Here is a 26,039-nt window from a genome sequence, read left to right as displayed (position 1 = left end):
TTCAAGTACTTTCATTGACAGATGGTTCAACCACCTTGCATGGCTGCAACAGCCTAGCAGCTAGCATAAGACAACATTGGCCACCCTGCATGCAGCTGCAAATGGAGGAAGAGTAGTCGAGAATGTGGTGAAGAGAATAAAATCATGAGGCCAAATGTTTGAGAGAAAAATGGTGCCAGCGGAACCTGAAGATGCAAATGGCATGATGTCTCCATGATCGCAATAGAGGAGGCAACATGGTGGTAGCTAGGGTTGCAAACAAACTGAATGTTTAACAAGCTACTCGTTGTTTAACTAATTAAATAAGCTTGAACAATTTTGGGTAATCAAGTCATTAATAAGAGTACACGCTTTAGATATCTTGGGTCTATTGTTTAGAATGATGGTGAAATAGATGGGATAATATTATTAGTAGAATTTAAGTTGGATGGTTGAAGTGGAGAAATGCATTGGGTTTATTGTGTGATAGAAAAGTATCTCTCAAACTTAAGGGAAAATTCTATAAGATGATAGTGAGAGCTGCAATGCTTTATGGTGCAGAATGTTGGTCAGAAAAAGAGAAGCATAATGTTAAGTGTTGCAGAGATGAGGATGCTCAGGTGGATGAGTGGCTTTACTCTTACATACATGATACAAAATGAGCATATACATGAAAAGGTTGGAGTAGCTCCAATGGAACATAAGATTAGAGTCTCTTTAGATGGTTTGATCACATAAAATGGCGACCTTCCAATGACCCCGTAATAAAAGTAGATGTATTAGATTTGGCTTATGTTAAGAAAGGTAGATGTTGACCTGTAACATTAAAAAAAAAATCAAAAAATCAAATCAAATCTCACCTGCTTTGCAGGAGCCACGATCTCGGCACGACTCACATGACGCACGTCGTCGCCCACGTCTCACAATCCCTCACCCTGCCTCGCTCGTCGTTAAAAGGGCGAAGGGACGAGGCCTTCGGTCTCTTGGCACGATCCCACTATCTCGCTCCCGCTCTCGGAAGACTCCCGCTCTCCCTCTCGTCGCTTCCTACCTTCGCTTGTTCGATGACGTGCCCTTCTTGTTCGGACGGAAGTTATGACATCTGGATCATAAGCAACAGTGGGTACTCGCTGGCTGTGAAGTGATCTCCCTCCCTTTCGATCGCTTCCTCAGCTCTTTCGTGGCCGGTCGACTTTGCTCCCTTCAACGATTTCCCTTCCTGTAGGATTGGGATTTCAACATTTTGATCGGAAGCCACAAGGGAAGCCCGCCGATTCTGAAGGAAACCTTCTCCCTTTCGCGTCTCCTTCGGTGCCGGCCAACTTTGCTACTTGACGACTTTCCCTTCCTAAGGATCAGAAGTTAAGACATTTCGATCGGAAGCAATCACGGGAGCTCGAACTAATGATTATTATAATTAATAATTAATTATAATAAATAAACTATTCCCTCTCTTGCCTCGGCATGCATGTCGGGCCAGCAAACCGTCCATACACGCTTTTCTCTAGCGTGGTGGGAAGGGAAACCAGCACGACACCTACGGCGAGGTAGGTGAGCGACCCCTCGGTTCCAAAATCTTGTTCTCGGTATTCATGTCGAGCCGGCAAACCGCCTATACATGCTTTTCTCTAGCGTGGTGGGATGGGAACCCGGTGCGGCGCCTACGGCGAGACCGGGATATTCATAAGTACCCGCTCGCGGGGAAACAACTGCTTATCTTGCAACAGGTACCGAAGACTCATACATGCCTTTCTCTGGCGTGGTGGGGACAAAGACTTTACACGGCTGCGGTGTCCTCGTAAGAGGGTACCTATCGTACACTCTTTTCTCTAACGTGGCGGGAGGACCAGTTTTATGTAGTTTTCCCCTAAATGGGGGAGGCGCCGGAAGGCTGCCGAAATTTCGGGTGAACATACGACTGCACTCGGACCTGTTTTGAACTCAAAAAGAACAAGAACTTGGACTCAAAGAACAACAGATGACTCAAGGACTTGTATTTGGACATAACTCAAATGACTAAGCAAGACTTGAACCTAAATAAAATAAAATTAAACTGAAGCCAAATTCAAATCAATTTAAATATGAAAATGAACTTGCAAAGATTTCATAAAATTGTGGACATAACACTTAAACCTTGACTTGAATTTAAATGAGCTTGGCACAAGGAGTTTTGACTTGAGCTTGTACTCGGGACTTGAGTTGAGCATTAATAGCTTGAATAATGTGAACTCAAGCTTGTGGACTTGATAGAACCCAAACTTGAAAATGACACAGGAGTTAGCTCAAATGATTAATGAAATACCTGAATCTAAATGAAACAAGTTAGAACTTGAACTCTGAGCTGAATTTTAAGCAAGTGTGACTTGAGCCTTTCATATTCAAGCTCAAATGAATAAGGGACCCGTACATGAGTTGGTTACAAGCTTTGGCATGAATTAACTTGTAACGATCATCTCAATTGGGGTGCGAATGAATGAAGATATCAAGCTTAGCATGCACGAGGGATAATGTGTGGCATTTACACTAATCCTTGCAAATGAATGTGACTAAGATGCAACAAATGCGAACGCCCACGAGCCCTTGTAGGAAAGATATTGCAATATCCTCCCAAAATCAAGATACAAGCAAGTACGCTACAAGACCTCAATGCATGCGAATAAAGAATATACTGGACTCTTACAACAGTCTCTACGAGATCGGGTGCATCGTACCTGTAAGAATGAAATGCATGGGTGTCCCTCCTACATGCACTATTGAAATCTCCAACACAAACAACAAATGCCTGTTGATTGAAAAAGGAGATACTGGAGACCGATAATGGAGGACCCGCCCCTACAAGCAAGTGCAATCATCAAACCACCTGAGATTTTTGAAAGGCCAATATGATGTAGGGACAACGGCTCTTCTACAAACACTTCTAGGAGGTCGTAGTGGATACAGCGGTACCCTGCAAATGAATACTTGTGGGTAACAACAGTGGGTGTATCATAAGTACAACGAACCACTGTGGACACAAGTACGGATATCACCTACGACAACAGTGATTGATATCTTCAAGTACGTCGGGTACAAGGGAAACTCGATGTACGAAAAAGGACACCTCCTAGCGGAATGGAAGAGGTGTTTGAGCAAATTCAAACTAAACTTACTGGTGTTCTAAAATTTCTTCATCATCTTACACTTAAGAAGAAGACAGCGCTTGCATCTACAAATATCAAAAACAGTAAGTCTACTACACTGATGATCCTGAAAAGAGTTCTTTTCAAGGCAGTGTCAATGAATTTCAAGAAGAACCTCCCCGGTGAATGAGAAAAGGAGAGTCAACATCAAGATGATCAGATGCCTCATAACATCCAGATAATACCTCCACCGGATCCGTAACACCCATATTAGCGGACAGCAGGCGTGTATAAATTCTCAAATGAAATGTTGTGTATTCAAATGGCAGTTGCCTGCACAACTACAAATATTTCAAAATACCCCTGCACGTGCACCGTAGCTTGTATACACATAGGTACACAAAGGGGTATGTCAAATCAATGAAATTCTAAAATACCCGCATGGGCCCCGGCGAGCGTGTTATTGGTACACACGTAACGTCTAGGGACTGTGCGGGTCGATAAGTGAATTCAAGTTCGAACCCGATCCTTTTATGCGGATCAATAGGAGTCGACAAGATTCGAACATTCAAAAAAATACACGGTTGTGGCGACCGGTGTATTTGTTTTAATACATTTATATTAGGCCATCAAGGCCTATAATCAAAAGAATTCACTAACAAAAGCACGAAGCCTACAAAACTCAATCCTCCTAAGCATGTAAATAGGAGTAGACAGGGTTCAAACTATCGAATAAATATACGGTAACGAAATTGACCGAAATATTTATTTTGTACATTCATATTAGGCCTTCAACACCTTTAACAAAGAAAATTCACAAACAAATGCATGAATCCTACGAAACCCAATCCCCTATCGGCAAGTTGATAGGGTCGACAAGATTTAGTCAATGAATAACCCCACACCCCGATGATGGCTGTGTTGAACGAAAATCTCAACCGAAGGGGTCCATTCCAAATACTTCAAATGCCGCCCAAACTCCAAAATTCCACAAAAATCTCAAAAATCATCCAAGTTTAAGATATTTAAATCTGAAATCAACCATCCAATCAATTAAAGAAAAATTCATCCACCCTCCACAACAGTTTGCTGGGGTGGACAAATCAAAATTTACTTCAGCTCACATAGAGCTAATGCCTGGTCGAAAATATCACTATGATCCATTCTCAAATAATCTCCTGTCAGTAAAGACGTGGTACGTGTCCTCTGATCGGCAGTTTTGCCGCCAAATGACACCATAGGATAAACAGTTATGACCCGCGGCCCTCTGAACCGAGTGATTTTGCCATCAAATGGCACCACGAAATACCGGTTATGGCCAGAGCTAATACGCTCCTTAGTGGCATCAAATCCTTAAGATATAAATCAATAGGATATGATCGATAGGGCACAAAGCCCTCTGTTAGCTAAGGTATATTCAAATTTGTCCCCTTAGACAAATATCCATTACAGGTCTACAAGGTCCCCTTGGACGAAGCAACCCATGGCTGCCGACAAGGATCCTTCAGTCAGGTTGGGTCAATTACCTCCTCTGACTAAGTAGACCAGGCACCACGATGGCCCGGGACGACGGAACCATGGGATCTTGATCGAGTCTATCATCCATTCCCCCACCATCCGCTTTAAGTGCACGATGGTGCAATTTCTATTTTAAATATCAATTTTCTAAATCTCCAAACTCTTCAAATATCTATGCTTATGCTGCTACTATATGCCAGATACTACGTATCTGATTGACGACTAGCCTTAATCGTAAGTTCTCTCTCATTATCGAGAGGGGTAATTAACTATAGGGGCTTGCACCTATAGCAAACCAGAACTCAGATTATAAAGTCCTTATAAAATGAGGGCGAAATCTCTGGGTAGTGTCTTATCTACAAACACATCTGCCTTCCAAAATTTACCCCGAAACTTAGTTCGTTAAAACTCCCTCGCCGAAGAAAAAGCAAACAACAATAGCGGGCGGAGGCCGGGGCCGAATTTTCGGAGCCCACAGTAAAGATAGAACTAAAAAGACTTGAATAGAAAATATAAGAAATGACCTTTCTTTATTAGATTATGATAAGAATTTGACTCTTAATATGACACAATAAAGAAAAGAGATTTACGTAGCTGACCCCACAGCAGGATAAATGCTTGTTGTTGTTGTACTCTAATTTTCAATCACATAAGAATAAGTCTTCTACTATCAAAACATCATATGAAAAAGCATACAACATGGAGTCCCATTTTGAATATGTTTTCTACCTTTCTCCCTTGCCATTTAAAAAGAAAATAGATGTCAAATAATAATCATACATTACAATAACAAGCTTACATATATAAACAACGTTTAACATTGATAGGGATTTCAAAAAAGAAACTAAGTCAGGCACATTAGCAACAGGGCTGAATGCCTATAAGTCATCATAGAAATTTTCATTCAACTTAGACTAAAAGAACTGCACCAACCTTTTTCCTCTCTTGACGGATAGTTTTTCGTTTACTTTGCTTCATATCCATCAAAAATTCATCAAAACTATCAAAGAAGGCAAGCGTGTTAAACATCCAACAAAGTTCATTATACTGGTCATAAAATGCCTAAATGGGTGAGTACAGTAACATATTTTTACTATGCAGAAAACAATGCTAGGAAAGATGAACGCTAACTGAAGGACGTAACATGAGATAAGTGATAATACTATATTTAGACCACAATGAAGTCCATTAAGCGCAGAAGGGATATTTCCTGCGGAAAGAGCATAGAGCTCATGAAAGAGAAAGTGCCTGATTTTTTTATTCCACTGCCAACAATACTAAAGATGACAGTTAAATTTAATTCTAACTTAGTATCACAAGAAATAAACAAATGACACAAGGGAAAAAAAATGAATTTCAATGCAAATGAGACGGAAATGTAAGAAAATATCGTCAAGTTAAAATGAGAATAGCACATCAAAAAACCACAAAAACTAAAAACTATAAGGTCTAAATAAGGAAGCTGAAGATAAATGCTATTTACTGGACCAGTAAATGGAGGCAATGCAATCTAATGGACAAGTAAAAGGGAGAAAACCTATCTCCTGAACCAAAAAAAACCTATAAAAGAAAAAAGTTGCAAATGCATCGACAAAGCATTAGACTATTTGAGAAAAAGGGAACTTTATTAGCCTCCTTGTTACAAGAAGAGCCAGAGGTTGATGTAAGGCATTTTAAATATACAGCAATGTTACATACAAGTATAGGCTGGCAGCTTATATATTTCTTATTCACGAAGCTATTGGTATGATAGATACACACTCAAAAACAACTACCACAAAATAGTTTTTCAGGAAAAATATAAAATATGCTATGGCACCGATAGCTAGTGGTGTTGTCCTCTTAATATTCAAATGATGGGCAAAAGCAAAGATCTAGTTTAGGTTTCTTTCAAAGATTTAGTATTAAGAAAATTTCCTGCTCTACGGAAAAGAAAATTATTTATTCTCGACATATAGTGCAAGATGGAAAAAGAAATCAAAATGTAAACTAAAATAGGTCATTAATAAATCTTACTCAGGCTGCAATCAACTAGCTAGTACATTAAAGTTGTACAGTGAGTGGAATTAGAAAGGTGAAATAATAACAATGCATTCTTTTCTGAAAACAAGTTGTTAGTCAAGAAGCATGCACTCATCAGAAATAGCAATCAATTGATAATGGTTTCACAATGGAGTAACCAGATGGAAACTGGGGCAACTTACTTTTTGTAGTTACGGTTTTTCCAGTGATATTGCATTCCTATTCTCTGTAGAAATCCAAAATTTTTCATTTGCTTCCATTCACTTTCCGATGGAAAGGTTACATGTAATGATGACACCTGAAACTGTCAAAAAATAATAACAATCGCTCATTTCACCAGAATAATCTTTCCACAATTAAGGCATTCCATCCCTAGTAAATAACTAATGTTACATGCATAACTCATTTTTCTTACGTAAGAAGTTGCATAAATCGAATCTAAAATGCAAGATTTTATAATAAATTAATGAAAGGCAACGTTTGCAACAGAAAATATCACTGTATATAGAAGCAAAAATTATTAAAAACTTGAGAAAAACAAATAGAGGCCTTGTCAGAATTTTGCTGATCCAAGATAAAGCTTCCCAGGCAAGGGTGGAGCCCGAAATATTTTTAGCAGGGGAATAAATTGGAAGTTTTAAAAATAGACTCAACATTTTTTAGCAGGGGCATACAGGGTTGGTTGGGCATTTAAGTGCCTTAATTACATCAGGATCAGTAATATTTTTGGAATTTGAAGATGAATATTTCAAAATCTATTACTATAGCATTTTTTTTTCTTATTTTCATTCATACAATAAAAAATTATAAAAATAAATTATATTTCTGATATTAATGTTAATAACCTTGTCTTTATTAATATTCATAATCTTATTTTCAAAAAATATTATTATTATTTTTAGATAAAGACAACGTCGTTTCATGAGAAAATAATATATAGTTAAGACTATTATATTAAAAAAATTATGATCCTATTTTCACTAATAAGAAAATATAATAATATATTATTGTTTTCTATATTTAAGTACTATGATATTAATACTAGTGATTATAATTTAAAAAAATAAAAATTAAATTAAAATCAAAATAAATAAAAATTTTAACCAAATTTTATCCTAATCTTTCCTGCAGGCTACAGATAATAATGCCTCCCCCCAACTCATCTCTCTCCCTCTCCCTCATTCTCAGTTAATACTTCTAGCTGCTATAAGCCTAAGCCCTGAGCACTGCAATGCTAGTATTCCAGCTAATAGGTTAGGGATTTATATAAAAGTATAATAATTTTTTTAATAAGTTGTTTTGGGTCAAGCCAGTGTGGGCGGTGCAACCACTGTAGATCCACCAACGTTCCCCAAAAAAAAAACCAAAATGCTCTATAATATATCTCAATTTTTTTATAAGTGCTTTATAAATTGCCTGTATTTTTGGGATATATTCAACGTATTGAGATTAGTTGATTTGCAGGATATAACACAATACCCCGACTGAAAGGTGCACATTGTTAGCATAGTTTGAATGGACACTACCTTCAAAATTCGAATAAAATTCAAAATAGAATGAATAGGCTTTCTGAATTTTCACTCCCAGCACTGTACCAGAACACTTCTAAAATCCTAGAAGGCAATAAACGAGCAAAAAAATGCATGAGGCTCTTAGTAAACGGAATCTAGGGAAAGTAGGTGTACAAAATCTAATCCCTACAATACAGAAAGGTGGTTTGCATGATTTGAACCCAAACCCTACGCCACCTTAGAGAGCATAATCATTGCTCCAAAACTGCCCTTTTATTGCAAAAGGAATTAATAATTGAAGTGCTCAAAATTAAAATAAAAGAAATAAATTACTCATTCAATAAGATGCCCAGAAGACAGAAGGATACTATACAACAACAATAACAACATCAAGCCTTTATCCCACTACGCGGGGTTGGCTACGTGAATCCTTTTTTTTTCATTATATTCTGTTAAGAGTCAAATTCTCATTTAAACTAATAAAGAAATGATTTCTAATATTTTCTAATAAGCAGCAGCAGCAGCAACAACAACAACAACAAGCATTTATCCCATTATGTAGGGTTAGCTATGTGAATCCTTTTTTTTTCATTATGTTCTATTAAGAGTCAAATTCTTATTTAAATCTAATAAAGAAATGACATTTCTAATAGTTTCTAATCAAAGTCTTTTTAGGCCCATATTTAACTCTAATACATTTACTACATCTACTCTCCTTTCTAATACATCTACTCTCCTAACCGGATCAACAAAAGGCTGATGTTTTATATGACTAAACCATCTAAGGAGAATCTCTCTAATCTTATCTGCCACGGGAGCTACTCCAACCTTTTCAGATATATGCTCGTTTCGCATCCTATCTCTAAGAGTAAAGCCACTCATCCACCTGAGCATCCTCATCTCTGCAACACTTGTGGGCTCCAAAAATTCGACGCCGACCTCCGCTTGCACTATTATTTGTTTTTTTTTTTTTTTTGCGAGGAGTTTTAACGGAATTAAGTTTCGGGGTAAATTTTGGGAAGGCATATGGGTTTGTAGATAAGATACTACCCAGAGATTTCACCCTCATTTTGAGAGGACTTTATGATCTGAGTTCTGGTTTCCTATAGGCGCAAGCCCCTATAGTTAATTACCCCTCCCGATAACGAGAGAGAACTTTCGATTAAGGCTAGTCGTCAATCAAATACATAGGGATACATGTATCTGGCATATAGTAGCAGCAATGGTTTAGATTTGAGAATTGATTGAGAATTGAAGAGTTTGTAGGTTTGATATTTAAAAATAAAAATTTTCACCATCTTGTACTTAAAGCTAATAGTGGGGGAATGGATGATGGACCCTATTAAGATCCAATGGTTCTGTCGTCTCAGGCCATCGTGGTCCCTGGTCTACTTAATCAGAGGAGGTAGTCGACCCAACCTGACAGAAGGATCCTTGTCGGCAGCCATGAGTTGCTTCGTCCAAAGGTACCTTGTAAATCTGGGGTGAATGTTTGTCTAAGGGGACAAATTTGAATCCACCATAGCTAACAGAGGTCTTTTTGCCCTATCGATCATATCCTATTGATTCATATCTGAAGTATTTGATGTCACTAAATAACGTATTAGCTCTGGCCATAACCGGTATTTCATGCTGCCATTCGGCGGCAAAATCACTCGGTTTAGAGGGCCCCGGGTCATAACCGTTTATCCTGCGGTGGCATTTGGCTGCAAAACCGCCGGTTAGAGGACACGTACCACGTCCTTACTGATAGGAGATTGTTTGAGAATGGATCCTAGTGATATTATTGACTAGGTATTTGGCTCTATGTGAGCTAAAATAAATTTGAATTTGTCCACCACGGCAAACTGTTGCAGAGGGTGGATAGTTTTTGTACTTTAAGTGTTCAATGGATGGATTTCATTTTTTAAATATCTGGATTTTAGGATTTTCCAGAGTTGAATTTTCGTGGATATTTGAGTAGAGTTTGGATACCTGAAGTTAACCCCTCCGGTTGAGATTTTTTGTTCAACACGGCCATCATCGGGGTGTGGGGTCATTCATTGACTAAACCTTGTTGACTCTATCACCTTGCCGATAGGGGATCGGGTTTCGTAGGCTTTGTACCTTTGTTTGTGAATTTTCTCTATTAAAAGCCTTGAAGGCCTAATATGAATGTATAAAATAAATATTCCGGTTAAAATTGTGACGGCATATTTATCCGATGATTTGAACCCTATCCACTATTATTTACTTGCTTAGGAGGATCAGGTTTCGTAGGTTCCATTCCTTTATTTAGTTAATTCTCTTAATTATAGGCCTTGAAGGCCTAATATGAATGTATTAAAATAAATATACCGGTCCCCACAACCATGTATTTGTTTGATGGTTCGAACCCTGTGGACTCCTATTGATTAGTATAGGAGGATCGGGTTCAAACTTGAATTCACTTATCGACCTGCGCAGCATCCCTAGGCGTCACGTGTATACCAATAACACACTCGCCGAGGCCCATGCGGGTCGACATTGTATTTTCCCCTTTCGTGTACCTATGTGTATACAATTTATAGTGCACGTATAGGGGTATTTTGGAATATTTTAGTTGTGCAGGTAATTGCCATTTAAATACACAACATTTCGTTTGGGAGCTTATATATGCCTTTTCTCCGCTAATATGAGTGTTGCGGATCCGGTGGCGGTATAATTTTGAAGTTATGAGGCATCTCGCCATCTTAACGTTGATTCCCCTTTTCTCATTCACCGGGGATGTCCTTCTTGAAATTCGTGACGACTGCCTTGAGAGGAACTCTTTTCAAGATCACCAGTATAGTAGACTTATTGCTTCCGATGTTGTGGAGACCAAGAAGAAACTTTGGAACACCAAGAAGTTTAGTTCTAATTTGTTCAAACATCCCTTCCATTCTATCAGGAGGTGTCTCTTTTCGTACATCGAGTTGTCTTTGTACCCGACGTATTTAGGAATCTCAATCACCGTTGTCATAGGTGATTTCCGTAGTTGTGCCCACGGTGGTTCGTTGTACCTACGATATATCCACTGTTGTTATCCACAAACGGCTTGTATTCATTTGTAGGGACTCGTTGTATCCACTATGACCACTTGGAAGTGTTCGTAGAAGAGCCATTATTCCTGCATCATATCCACCTTTCACCAATCTAAGGTGGTTCTGATGTACTAGCTTGCAAGGACGAATCTTCTAATATCAATTGATAATATTGCCATCTCAATTTACAGGCATATGTAGAGATTGTCGTAGGAGTTCGTTGCATTCATCTTTCGTATGCATCGGGATTTCATCTTCCACTTGCAACTTGTTGTTAGCTTAGAGAACTGTGCATTTAGACTTTGATTTGTTCATTCATCCAAAGCACAGTCCTATGTGTTCCATCAGGCCCGAGTTCAAGGTTCAATTCATGCTCGAGTCTTGTATGTTGTTATGGGTTTAGCTCTTTGCATCCCATTCAATCTCAAGCTCCTTGATTTCCCTATTGTGCTTGAAAATTCAGGTTCTTTATTGTTCAAATCTCCTTGTATATGATTCAAGCTTGAGTTCTTTACATATGTTCGAGTTCGAGTTCAGTTTCATTCAGGCTTGGATTCAAACTCAGTATGAGTCTTCCACATTCATTCAAGTCTTCTACTATCATGCTGAGTTCATCCAGATTTGAATCTAATACTTGCAAATCCAAATTTCACTTGGCATTGTACAGTTCAAGTTTAAATGCATAAGTTCTTGTTGTCCACATCTTGTTCTAGTTTTGAGTTCAGAGTACAATTTCAAATATTTGGTTCGGTTTAACATCATTTGATTAGGCTTGATTTAATTTTCATGTTGTATTCATGTCGTAGTCCTTTGTATTTGTTCAAGTTGGAGTTTTATCAAGTCCACAAGCTCAATATGCAAGCTCAAGTTCTATGTCCCCTATAATCCATCTCAAGTATTTGCTTGAATTCATATTATGTTAATTTGATTATTCAAGTCTGTTTTCAAGTTTGAATTTATTTTATTTGGGTTTGAGTCTTGATTAATCATTTGAGTTGTGTTCAAGTACAAGTCCACACGTCCATTGTTTTGTTCATTTGAGTACAAGCTATATGCTTTCAGTTCAAGTACGAGTCCTCTGTTGTTCTTCGTATTGCTGCTCAAATGATGTCTTCATATTATTCAAGCCTTATGTACTTCAGTGGAAATTTCTGCAGCACCCCAGCATATCCCCCGTTTAGAGGAAATGTAGGGGAGCTGGGCCTTCCCACCATGCTACTCGAGCGTGTATGGTAGGTGTCCTAAGACAATGCGGCCGACATCTTTTCATGCCACCACGCTACAAGAGCGTGTATGGGGCCTTCAGCAGTACCCGTACGAGAACACCAGTGGTTCTCCCCATCACGCTACAAGAGCGTGTATAGGGCTTACCCACCTCATCATATGCGTCGCACCGGGCTCCCTCCTACCGTGCTACAAGAGCACGTATATGTGGTTCTCCGGTCCGCCACAAACGTCGAGAATGGGATTTGTGAGATTATACCTTGCATAGCAGTCGTTGACATCGATGTCGAGGTCGAGGACAGTACCCACCACGCTAAAAGAGGGTGTATAGGGCTTACCCGCCTCGTCGCACTTGTTGCACCGGATTCCCTCCCACCGTGCTACAAGAGCGCATATAGAGGGTTCACCGGCGCGTCAAGCGCGTTGATGGCGGGGTTTAGGTTAGAAATTTATACCTTGAAGACCGGTGGTGGCTCGACGGACCGGTGGTGGAGGGGTCTTCTTTTCTTTTTCTTCCCTTCTCTTTTTTTTATATTAATTGATTATAATTAATTAATAAATTATTTTTAAGAGCGCATATAGAGGGTTCACCGGCGCGTCAAGCGCGTTGATGGCGGGGTTTAGGTTAGAAATTTATACCTTGAAGACCGGTGGTGGCTCGACGGACCGGTGGTGGAGGGGTCTTCTTTTCTTTTTCTTCCCTTCTCTTTTTTTTTTAATATTAATTGATTATAATTAATTAATAAATTATTTTTAAATAATTATTGATAATTAATTATATTTAATTAATATAATTAATTATAATAATTATAATTAATTAAAATAATAAATAATTAAATTAAACTTATTAAATAATTACAATTTAATATATATATATATATATATATATATAATATATATATTATATATATATATATATATATATTTTTAAAAAAAATCCTTTGGTGCGGCGGGTTTACGGGATTCAGCAAAACAAGCTTGGTGCAAGGGAGAAAAGTTACCTGCACAGCCGGCGAGCTCCCGTTGTTTGGCTTCGATCGCAGTGTGTAACTTCCGACCAGACCGGGAGGGAAAGTCTCGGGGAGCAAGGTCGAAAGAAGCACACGATGGAGAAAGTTACCTTCACACGAGCGTGCTCCCTTCTTCCTCCTATCACAAATTCGGAGCTTCCGATCGTAACAGGAAGGGAAAGCGTCACTGGGAAGCGGAGTCGTCCAGCCCGAAGGTACAGAGAAGCGCGTGAAAGGGAGAAAGTAACTTCACAGTCCGCGAGCTCGTTGTTCCTCCAATCAGATGTGTAACTTCCGCTCGGAAGGAAAAGAGTCACAGAAGGAGTGAAGTCTATGCCCCGAAGCTTCATTCTCTCGCATATTAACAACCGAGGTCGTGCGATAAAGAGCGAGGTCGTGCAAAGAAACGACGCGAGGTCGTCCGTATGAGCGACGTGCACGCCTGCGGCAGGTTGATTTTTTTTCTCTATTTTTTTGTTTTTTTTTTTTTTTTTTTTTTTTTTTTTTTTTTTTTGTTAGGGAGAGGGTCAAACAACACTTAACTTGAATTGTAATGTTCTCTTTATGCAACAGTCTGCGCCATAAAGCATTGAGGTCTCACCCCATCTTATACGAATATTCTCTTAAATTTAAGGGGTACTTTTCTACACAACAAAAAAAATGCAAGAGAATAGACAAAACGACCCTTCAAGTTCTTTCTATCCTTATTTGCATATAAAGTATAAGATTTTTGCTCCATGTATTAAAAGATTGAAATCATCAAGCATACTAAACAAGTGGTTCTTAATGAATTCGTAAGCTTCCATTTTTTTTTAAGACCTTGGACAATGCCAGAATTATTATTCCAAGTCCATCTCCTTAAAAAGCTCAAAATAGTTTAAGCTAATAACACCAATCGTACGGGATGGCATTTCTGCTTTATGCACCTCTACAAGAAATCCTAAATATACAAGGATGAATTACATTCCAGATCCCTAAGGTTTGTTAATGCTTTACTTAGGTCCACAATACTAAAAACCGTACATTTGTCCCTAACACTTATTTATGCACATAGGTCCTCCAACTTAGCTTTTAACTTCATAATAGCACCAACATAAAGTCCGTTAAAAATTAGGCTTAAGGTGAAGTGACCAAACACATGAACATCTATCGAAATGTTGTATATTTTGATTTCTAAAAATAATCTCTAGCGTACAAAGTAACAATTTTTCCTCGATATTTTGCATAGGTCCCTAATTTTAATCTCAATGGCATTTCACAGAATGAATCTCCGCCCTCATGGCACTTTAGCAAGAATTTCAAGCTTTTCCATGTTCATTTACTTCATCACACTTAACCATAGAAGAAGAATGACATTCTAACCCATCTTACTATGTTCACAAAACATATTTAACGCATCATAATGAATCTGAAATTTACTAACCCAATGGAATATAAGCAACTTACAATAATATTATATGCAGCCTTGACAACCACTATTTTTAAACTTCTACGCAACAAATAAAAAACGTTTATCAATCAGAATATCAAGAATGGAACATTTTACTAACAAATGGAAATATATATATATATATATATATATATATATTATATATATATATATATATATATATATATATATATATATATATATATATATATATTGCATCCTGGAACATTTGCGACAGTAGAGAGATATAAAGTTTCGCGTCCTAGCTTTGTACGATATCCAAAACACAAACAGATAAAGAGAGTATGGTTATAGCATTTATAAGAGACCATAATTTTCACGTGGAAACCCTTGACAAAGGGAAAAAATCATGAGGCTTAGCCCAGTTTGAATGAATCCACTAGTGTTTGCAATTCTTTACAAATGAGGCATTTCCTTAGGAGGAAGGCCCTGGCTCGATGTAGCAAATATACATCATAGAGAGTGTATTATATGGTGGAAGTTGGAAGAATCATTGTTGATATGTTCGTTTGGTCAGCAGAACCATAGTCGGCGAGCAATGTAGGTCAGAAGGACCGTAGTCGGGCGATAGAAGTCAAAAAGACCGTAGTCAGGAAATGGTGGTCGGAAGGACCGTAGTCGGGTGAAGCTAGTCGGAGGGACCGTATTCAGTCGGCAACGGTGGTCGGAAAGACCATAGTCGGTGGGCGACAGAGATCAGAAAGACTATAATCGGGTTACCGTGGTAGGAATGACCGTATTCGGGAGGCAACGAAGGTCAAAAAGACCGTAGTCAGGCGACAGAGATCAGAAGGACCGTAGTCGACAGGCGATGGAGAATAGGACTGTAGCGGCAAGCGATGGAGGTCGGAAAGACCATAGTTTGGCGACAAAGATTGGAAGGACCGTAGTCGGCAAGCAATAAAAGTTAAAAGGACTGTTATCTGTTATCAAGCAATAGAGGTCCAAAAAGGTCGTAATCAGTGGTGTTGGTCAGAGAGGCTATAGTTGGTGACGATCGATGGCCGGGTGGAAGTCTGGCAAAGTCCGACGATAGTTGGTGGTTGTGCAGAAATTCAACAAAACTCCAACGAAGGTCGATGGCTGGGCATAAGTCCGACGAAAGTTGATTGCCGAGTGGAAGTCTGGTGACATTTGGCGGTTGGGAGGATACTCCGACAGTGGTCGAAGAATGGGTGGAAGTCCGGTGGTGGTCGACAAACAGATGAAAGTTCTACAATGGTCGACGAAAAGATAGAAGTCAGACAGTGGTCGACGAATGGATGAACGGACGAACGTCCATCAGTGGTAGGGAAGAACTTAGGTAGTGGTCGACAAATGAGCGGAAGTTTATCAGCGGTCGACGAACAAATGGAAGTCGGGCGGTGGTCAAGAAGAACTTTGGCAGTGATCGATAAACAGACGGAAGTCAAGCTATAATCGAGAAGAACTCCGACAGTGGTCAACAGAAGTCCAGCTGTCGTCAGGAAGAACTTCGACAGTGGTCGACAGAAGTTCAGTGGAAAGTTAGCTCCCAAATTCTTCTCTTCCTTCTTCTTCCTCCCCCGCTCCTCTTCATGAGAAGAATGGGAGCCTATTTATAATTTTCTTAGAGTGACATGACTTGTAATATGAGGACAATCAAGATCAAGATGGGAGTGGTTTGAATGGGCGGTCGATATTGATCCCTTTGATTATGGACCGTTTACTGGTCATTTGAATATCTTTATGATATCAGAATTTGGTGATCTTAGGCTTGTTGGATTCTTCTCGCCAAGCCGCTCGATTTGACGAAAAGCATGTCACATTTACAATTTGTTTGGTAATCCAAATTATGTTTTGAACCTTCCAAATATGCTTTGGACTCATTTGGGCTCGGATTATATTGATTTTGGTGTCGTTGGGTTCGTCTTTTCGAGATGTCAGTTTGATAATAAGTTTGTTGAAATCGGAGCTTGGATGATCCCAATTTTTAATTTTAGAAGCATTCAGCTCAATTTTGCCTCGACATTCATGCCCAATCTGGATGAATTTTTTTGTGACATATCTGTTGCCCCCTATTTTCAAACGTCAAAACTTGCAAAGTCCGAAAATATATATTTATACCTTCTCTATCATGTAGAGTTTTTTCTGTGGATATAATAGTAATATAACAATAATCCATCACACCCATCATCCAACGACAATTTATGTTAAAGAATAAGTAAGAACTGCTCTATGAAAAATGATTAAAAAATTAATTAATGACACAGCTCCATGAGAAGTTATAACTGTACAACTATGTTGTAGCAAGCCATGAAGTTAAAATGACTTCAATGCATGATTATTAATATAATCTATTTTGTGAAAACATATAGGAATAATTCAATGTAACCAAATATTTGTAAATATTAACACAACAATAATTCCCACAGAAGTCTGTTAAAATTGTGCTAGATCCCCAAAGTCACAATCCCCTCAAAGGCAAACCAATGAAGAAGATAATTATATAATTCCCTATATTGAATAGTTGAAACTTCAAGTGCTAGATAATTTATGTTTATGCTTTTGTTGTTATACTAGACATTTAATGCTTGCTTATATTTTGATATTATAAGCTACAAGGCTACAAATGATGTTGTCGTTATTTTTTTTTTTTGTAATTTCAAATATTATGCTTTGTTTGCTTTCTTAATTTTTATGTATGATTTATAAATTATAATGTCGTGTCCGCGCCGTACCCGTATCCTGTATTTTTAAGAATTGTCGTGTCCCGTATCCGTATCGTGTTGTATCCGTGTCACCGTATCAGTATCGGTGCAACATAGCTGTACAATAGTTTTAATGCAAGCCATGAAGTTAAAATGACTTCAATGCATGATTATTAATATAATCTATTTTGTGAAAACATATATGAATAATTCAATGTAACCAAATATTTGTAAATATTAACACAACAATAATTCCCACAGAAGTCTGTTAAAATTGGGATTATATCAAATAAAAATGTTTTAGTTTTGAAATAACGTAGAATTTGTTTCTTATCTGTTGGCCCTATTTCTTGATTAGGAGTATAATCAATAATTATATGTATAAATATATAAAACTTGTTAAAGTAATATTAACATTATAATAACTGTTAATATTCCCACGTTCTGCCTTGACATACATTTTATTACATTTAATAGTTTTAACATTATTTAAAACACACAAATTACTAATTGAAGCCACCAATTTTGATTGAAGCGGCCGTTACGCCATCTCAAAAAAATTTATTTTATTTATTTATTTATTTTAAATTTATTATTATTATTAGTGATTTGTCTTCTCAAATTGCAAAAAATATTCTAAAAAGTTAATAAAATTTTTAGAAAAACTTTTGGAATTACTCTCTTATTATTTCACTTAATTTTTTCCTTTTAAAATTCCAAATATTATATTAATTAATTAATTTTTATTTTATTTTAGAATTTTCTAGAAAGACTCTTCATCTTTCCCTCATGCAACTAAAAATACCTCCTCGGGGGTAAGGGGAAAAGCACAATCCCTTGTGCCGACCCAAGCCCTCTCTTTGGAATTGTGGCTCCGGGATTGTCAGTGGCAATCAAAACCTTGCTCTCTTGTGCCGATCCAAGCATTCCTCTGGATTGGTAGCTCGGGGAGCGTAGGTGGCAATCAAATCAAACATTAGTGGCGATCAAAGTCTGGTTCACTTGTGTCAGCCCAAATTTTTCCTTGGATTAGTAGCTTGGAGAATGTCTACGACAATCAAAACCTTGCTCTTTGTGCCGGTCCAAAAATTCCTTTGGATTGGTAGCTCCGGAGCGTAGATGGCAATTAAAGAGAACATTGGTGGCGATCAAAGCCTAGTTCTCTTGTGTTGGTCCAAATTTTTTCTTGGATTGGTAGCTCGGAGAATGTTGGTGGTGATCAAAGCCTTGCCCTCTTGTGCTAATCTTCCTGTGGATTGGTAGCTCAGATGGTGTTAACAACGATCAAAGCATTACCCTCTTGAGCCAATTCTTTTGTGGATTGGTAGCTCGAAGGGCGGTGATGGCGATCAAAGCATTGCCCTCTGTGTCGGTTCTTTTGTGGATTGGTAGCTCAGAGGGGATTGACGGCGATCAAAATTTTGCTTTCTTGCAAAAGATGAAAATGAACCGACTATCTCCTCTCTTGGGGAGAGATTTGGCAGTAACAATGCTTGAGAAGAAATCCGATATGATAACAAACAGTCAGGAAGAAGTCTAATATGATAACAATAAGGGGGCAAAGTTTCTATGTCCATAGAATCAATCGATTCTCCCTCATATGTAATAAGATCAGCAACATTAAACACTGGAGAGTTTTCTCAAGAAGGTGATTTGGTTATGATTTACTTTCAATGACAGTGTTTTCCCGTTGGCACATTTGGCAAATTAAGCCGAAAGAAATTTGGTCCTTTCTGAATACTACAAAGATTGGGAACAAATGCTTATAAGTTGGATCTCTTACCTTCTATCGTAATATTCTCTTTAGTGTTTAATGTTGCCGATCTTATTACATATGAGGGAGAACCGACTGATTCTGTGGACATAGAAACTTTGCTCCTTACTGTTCCAGTTCAGACCAGTGACGATCTTATCGATGATGTTTTGGACATCCATACTACTCAGACAAGACATTGAGTGCACTGACAGTTCTTGGTTATATGGAGTGGATGTCTCCTGACTAATTGTTCTTGGATTGAAGCTGAGGAGTTACAGTTTCATCGTTCTGATATCTATCAGCATATTACTGAGATATTCTAATCAAAAGATGAGATTCTTCCGCCAATGAGTGGAGAATTGATGCAATCAAGATTTATAATTTTATAATTTTTTTTAATTTTCTTGTATTTTGGAATGTACGTAATTTTATTTGTATGGCCTTATGATGGAAAACAACGCATAATCATGTCGGGTTTGGTGCTCTCAAATCAGTTCATACCATTGCCCTTCCACTTGTGTTTTCTTGCTCCTCTCCTGTGGCTGCTCAGTTTTGCCTATTGTTTGCTCGGTTTCTTTGTTGGTTGCTCGATTTTCCTGCTAGCTGCTCGATTTCCCTGATGTTTAGTTGGGTGGTTCTTATTGCTTGATTTGGAGGCACATTTATGTGAGAAATAAGACTGAGTGGCTGAATTTATTTGTGCACGAGTTTTTGAAGAGTGGTCATTTTAAAAATTAGGGAGTTTCTTCTTAACTTGCGAGCTGTCTTCACCCTAACCGTTGCTTTTTCCTCTCGGTCTTATTTCTACTTCTTCTCTTCATTGTTTCCCTTCCACATGTGTCTTTCTTCTCTAAACTATTATGAGTTGTAAGTGATGTTGTGTCTTATTCTATTGGTATTTGTCGGAGGAGCAGGGCCTTGTGTTGGAACCTAATTCTTGTGGCAGATTGTTGGTTTGTCCTTTACTTTGAGCACCTTCCCTATTGTATTTGCATGTGAGGTGACCATTCGTTTAATGTGACCAAACCATTTAAGGCGACTATCTCTAATCTTATCTTCCACTGGAGCTACTCCAACCTTTTCACGTATATGTTCATTTCATATCTTATCTCTAAGGGTAAAGTCACTCATCCACCTAAGCATCCTCATCTCTACAACATTTAACTTGGTATTATGCTTCTCTTTTAATGGACAACATTCGGCACCATAAAGCATTGCAAGTCTCACCACCATCTTAAAGAATTTTCCCTAAAGTTTGAGGGGAACTTTTCTACCGCACAACAAGCCCGATGCATTCCTCCACTTCAACCATCCAACTTGCATTTTGCTGATAATATCCCCATCTATTTCACCACCACTTTGAACAATAGATCCAAGATATCTAAAACATGTACTCTTATCAATGACTTGATCATCCAAAGTCACAATCCCCTCACTAGGTCTATTGCTACTAAAATTACACTCCATATATTCAATTTTAGATCTACTCAAGCGAAAACCATTAGACTCTAACGTTGACCTCTATAATTCAAGTTTACCTTCAACTTCCTCTCTAGTCTTATCAACAAGAAGAATATCATCAGCAAAAAGCATACACCAAGTACACCTTCTTGCAAATGTCTAGTGAGAACATCCATGACTAAAGCAAAAAGATATGGATAAGGCTGATCCTTGATGTAATCCAACCAAAATAGAAAAATACTTGGTCAAACCACCTTGTGTTTGAACACAAGTAATAGCTCTTGCATGCATATCTTTAATGATTTGAATAAGCGTTATTAACTCCTTTCCTTTCAAGAACTCTCCAGAGCACTTCTCTTGAAACTTTATCATATGCTTTCTCTAAATATAAAAATAATAATAATAAAAGTGCAAAGGGTATGGATAGATGGAAAAGGGACAGTTGAATAACTGCATTTAAAAAAATTAAAGAACTTGATTATTTATTTTAGAATCGCTAAAGGTTATTTGTGTGGATTCTTCAACAAATGGAACCTAGTTGTGATTTATCATAAATATGAGGGATTCAATCAAGTGGTTTTAAAGCGATAGGGAGCTGTATGATCCTAATGGAAAACTTGAAGGACCATTCTGCAATTTACCTAAAAAGTAAAAATCATTGCTAATTCTTATAATAAACTGAACGATGCAACATCTTAAAAAATAAAACCCATATAAATACCATATATAGATTATGTACCTTCTCAGTCAGGTCCTTCAATGCCTGAACCAAAATTCCAAAAACCTGATCTTTGTACCAAGAATTACGAACCAATATTCTTTGTCCAGTAACAGGAGTAAAGGGAATGCAACTTTGTAACTTGGGATAGTATTGAACACCATATCCGTAGTACGCATCAGCCCATGAATGGTCAAAAACAAATTCTCCATATGAATGGCTGCACTAAAAAGAAAATATTTTAGCCACTGAATGAGCAAAAAATGAATGGGAAATTATTCTGTAATATGTCGAACAAATGTTTGAATATGTATTTTTTTACTGAAAGTATTGGAGGTCGTAAACCTTTTAAGATAAAGGGGAACAACACCTAGAGTATTTCTAAATTCATCCTGAGCGACAACATGCTGAGGCAGCCACCCCGTTTCCTGAAATCAGTTCATATAGGCAACTGAAAAAAGCATTTAGGTAAGCGCTAAACCAATTGTTTTACATACAAAATAATAAAAAATTAGCATAACAGCATGAGAGATTAAATAATAGTTTAGAACATAATGTAGTCTGAAATGTCAATGTAGATCATGTCATGAAAGGGAAATATTCAATTCAAAACCAATTAATATGGCAATGTCCATTTCTGACTCTTTAACAAATCTGAAAGTCCAATGACATGGATGTAATATTCTGAACCGGGTCTGTCAAGTGAAGACGAAGGACAGTTTGTAAATTGGGGTACGTTCTCGCAAAGGAAGACGGAGCGGAAGATGAAGAAGAAGGAGCTGATAAGCTCACGCGGCCGTTCTGTCGATTTGACTCAAAGCCATCTCTGTCAATTGTAAGCCGAGGAAGATGAAGGTATTCGCGAGGGCATATGTAAATGTTGTCTTCATCGAGAGGAGCAATTATTACGTCCGGTCACCGAAATATTATTAAAGTTAAACTTTTAACTAAAGAAAACATTTATTTAAATTAGAAATAATTAAACTTAATATTAAAAGCTACTGTTATTTAATAATATTAATTAGTTTCCATTCATTAATGGTGCATATATATGACAGAGCAAATTTCATTTTCAATAACTATATAAGATTTTATTTACTTAAGAAATTAAGTTTATGAAATTGATATAACAAAATAATTAGTTAATTGAAATAAGTAAGAGATCATTTAATTATGTAAATCTACAAGTTTTAAAATATTAAATTATGAATTTTTTATCTATATTTAAATGATAAAATGAGGAGAATAAATTTTATCAAGAGCTATTTATGTATATTTAATAACTAATTAGAGGGAAAGAGAAAAAAGGGCAATTTTCAATTTATGATTTTAATTAATAGAAATATAAAATTATTAGAGACTTTAGTGCATCTTTCAACTTATTGAAAATAGTTAATTAGTAATAGAAAATTTAATTTTGAGACTTTAGTGGCTCTTTCAACTTATTGAAAATAGTTAATTAGTAATAGAAAATTTAATCAACTGTCCGACCATCTATTCTTGTCTCGTTAATTTGAGAATTACTTTCAAAATTGAATACTAAAAATAAAGAGGTAATTATTTAAACAAAAAAGTTATTCAAACCATCAACCCAACACACATTCAACACCAGCTCTGTTTTACATTCTAAACTAAGTAGCGATATTGACTCATCACCTCTCTTACAATACTATACTCGACTCATCTGCAACAAGCCACAAGGGAAGGGTGAAAAGTGTTAATTTTGAGGCTTGTGAACAGCATTGCTCTATTACTCGGGAGCTTTCATGGATACAAGTGAAATGATTTCAATTTCATAAGAATGCTTAAAAAAAGGTTTCTTTTGTGGGTAGCAAATGAAAAAACTACTCCTGCAGCTTTGTTAAATATTTTAATTGTGTATTTCCGTTCCGAAACAGAGCCTGCATTGGGTACCAATACCCACACCCACCCATGTACCCACCCATACCCAATGGGTATGGGTGGGTAAGGGTACGCCCATGTTCTTGTGGGTGTGTATGAGTGGGTACTCAATATCAGAGGATAAATCGATTTATACTGCTAATCATCGTATATCTTATATTACTGCAATCCTCACTACATAGTGTGCAGCACTTAGCCACACTACGACTATGATAAATTTTGATACGAGTCTTGAGAGTTCGCAACAAGAGCAAAGGAAAACAAGCCTCAAATCCATCAATCCGTGGCAGACTACGTTCAAAAAGCATGGAAAGTGGGTAGGTATAGAAGGGTATGACATTCCAAAAGTCACCATGGGTGGGTGTGGGTGGGCGAAGCCCATCTGAGTAAAACATGGGTATCCAACCAGGACCCTATGTAGGCTTTGTTCCGAAAAGAGTTAAATTGTTTCTTTTGTTGGAAATTTAAAGACTGCTTCCACCATGTGAAACTTTCGTCCTACTTCTTGTCAAAAAACTTGCAATTAATTTCATTCCAAGAGAATAGATTTCTAAAACAGAAAGAAAAGCAAATCCATGGAGAAAGCATATATAAGTTCTCATGGGCTCAGTACTAAGCTTGCGTAAACAGTAAAATAAACTAGCTCATCCAAATAGATCTGTAAAATATATAATAAGCCAACAATTTTTCACCGGTCAAGTAGTTTGAAAAGGTAGAGCTCTTGGACCTAACTTTTGTTGGCCAATAAACGTGGAAAGAAGTAAGAGTTTTTTTTTTTTCAAATGAAGCAATGCAAGAATACGAAAGGTTTAGAAGCGGCGAAGCGAGCGGAGCGGAGCGAACGGAGCGAGCAATTTTGACGGAACTTAGGCGATCGGAGGTTCTCCGTTGGCCTCGTATGGCCGACGGAGGTTCTTGGTGCGTCTCTGTCGTTCTTGACGGAGAGATGAACTAGTTGAGCGGAGAAGAACAGAGATTGTTCTCGGCGCTCTTGGCGATTTTCTCGGATCGTTATGATCTTGGAGTATTGACGTTGCTTTGGAGTCTTGCAGATCTCTATCTGCCTGAGGTTCATATAATGTCAGAAAGTAGAGCGATTCTGACGGATCTTTTGCGATCGGCGGAACTCCATTGGCTTTGTATGGCCGTTGAATTTCATCGGTGCGTCTTTATTGTTCTTGAAGATATGATCTTGGAATTTCTAAGTAATTTGAATCGCGAAGGTTTTTTTATGAGGATTTTGATCAAGTCCAATTCGATGTCTGTTTTCTTGAAAATTTTTTGTGAAAATTATGATGCAATCCTGGAAGTGATTGCTTGTTCTGTCTTTGTTTTTGATTGTCCTAGTGGCATTGCTGGGGATATTTTCTTGAGTATGAATGTTAAATGGAGTTCGGGATTACCTGGTTTTATGGATTTTCTTGTTTCCATAAACGGACCTAATGAATTTGGATCAGCTGTTTTTGCGTTGTTGGCTGGAACGTCAAAATGTTCTGCCCGTGGATCAATCAGGTTGAAGAAGTTGTTGGTTTATGTTTTTAATGACAAAGTGATAGTTTGGTCACTTGATTTTCAGTTGCTCATTGAAGATCAAATCTTATTGGTTAAAGATTTGAAGGATTTGAAGTTTATTGGTTTTCCTCTCGTTAATATGAAGAGAGTGAAGAAGATTAGCAGTTCGGTTGTCTTTGGCATTGATGAAGCCAGATGTTGGCTTCTTGAGGTGATTATCAGTGTTATGGCTTTACATTGGAAGGATACTGGTATTGTTCTTTCCAGTATGATGGATATGGGGGAGATTTTTAGTCTGCATGACTTTGCTTATGAAGAGGCTGACTCTTGGACTATTGAGGAGACAGTTGGTCATTTTGCTTTGTCGTTGCTGATTGGTTTGTTCTTGGTGGATGTTGTTGGTTGTGTTGATGCAACATCAGAGGATTCTATTCTTGATTGGAGCTTGTTGGACCCTAAGATTGATGGGGTTTTGGCTGACGATTGGATAGCTAGTTTAGTAGTAGTGTTTGTTTTTCTTAAATCTTGTTATTTTTTGCTTATTTTGCTAATAGGTTCCTTATACCTTTTTAAAACCATTATGATGAAATATGGGATTTTTACTAGGATTCATTTTCCATCTTTTGGGAAAGCTGGGATACTAACCAACCTTTAGGTTGTTCTTTTACATGGTGTCCCCATCACCCCAATGGATCTAAAATGGAACTTAGTAAATCGCATATCCATTATGGTAGTTTTAAAGGGTTGCTTTTGCTTTCTAGTTTGTATTAGGTTTTTCGTCTTTGTTGACGCTTATTTTTGTTTCGACTCGACCCCGATCGAGCCCGACCAGGCTCGATCGTGCTCGATTGACTTAATTGACCATCGTCGAGGCAAAGTCGGCTCAAATTGGACCCCGATTTGATTAAATTAAGTTTGTTTTAGTCAAATTAAATTTAATTTATTTCAATTAAAATCGAATCGAATTAAATCGAACCTCGTCGAGCGTCGTCGAACCCAATTCGACGTGATTCGACGCCGATTCGAGTTCAATTTCGCAAAATTGACTCAATCGGACGAAATCGGACCCAAATCGACTCAAATCGATTCAGGTCGAACCCAATTTGAGGCTAATTTCAGTCTCAATTGGTTGATTTGGGTTCAATCA

General features: G+C 37.6%; 1 protein-coding gene across 6 annotated transcripts in view; it reads right to left on the bottom strand.

Moving 5' to 3' along the window:
- The window catches only part of LOC110092915, a 55,056-nt gene that overhangs the window by 3,693 nt on the left and 25,324 nt on the right, over positions 1–26,039 (bottom strand). For 2 of the 6 annotated variants that reach the window (XM_020817615.2, XM_020817612.2), the window contains exons 4-7: positions 21,824–21,906; positions 21,500–21,698; positions 6,821–6,942; positions 5,550–5,616 (exon numbers count right to left, since the gene is read on the bottom strand). In XM_020817615.2, coding sequence (XP_020673274.1) covers positions 5,550–5,616; positions 6,821–6,942; positions 21,500–21,698; positions 21,824–21,906 — 471 coding nt within the window. The remainder of the gene's footprint in view (positions 1–5,549; positions 5,617–6,820; positions 6,943–21,499; positions 21,699–21,823; positions 21,907–26,039) is intronic. The other 4 variants (XR_002302644.2, XM_020817617.2, XM_020817613.2 and 1 more) reach the window with 3 other exon arrangements.

The sequence above is a fragment of the Dendrobium catenatum genome, unplaced genomic scaffold (genome assembly GCF_001605985.2).
Source record: "Dendrobium catenatum unplaced genomic scaffold, ASM160598v2 fragScaff_scaffold_821, whole genome shotgun sequence".
Taxonomy (NCBI): Eukaryota; Viridiplantae; Streptophyta; class Magnoliopsida; order Asparagales; family Orchidaceae; genus Dendrobium; species Dendrobium catenatum.
This window is presented reverse-complemented; position numbering and strand designations above follow the sequence as displayed.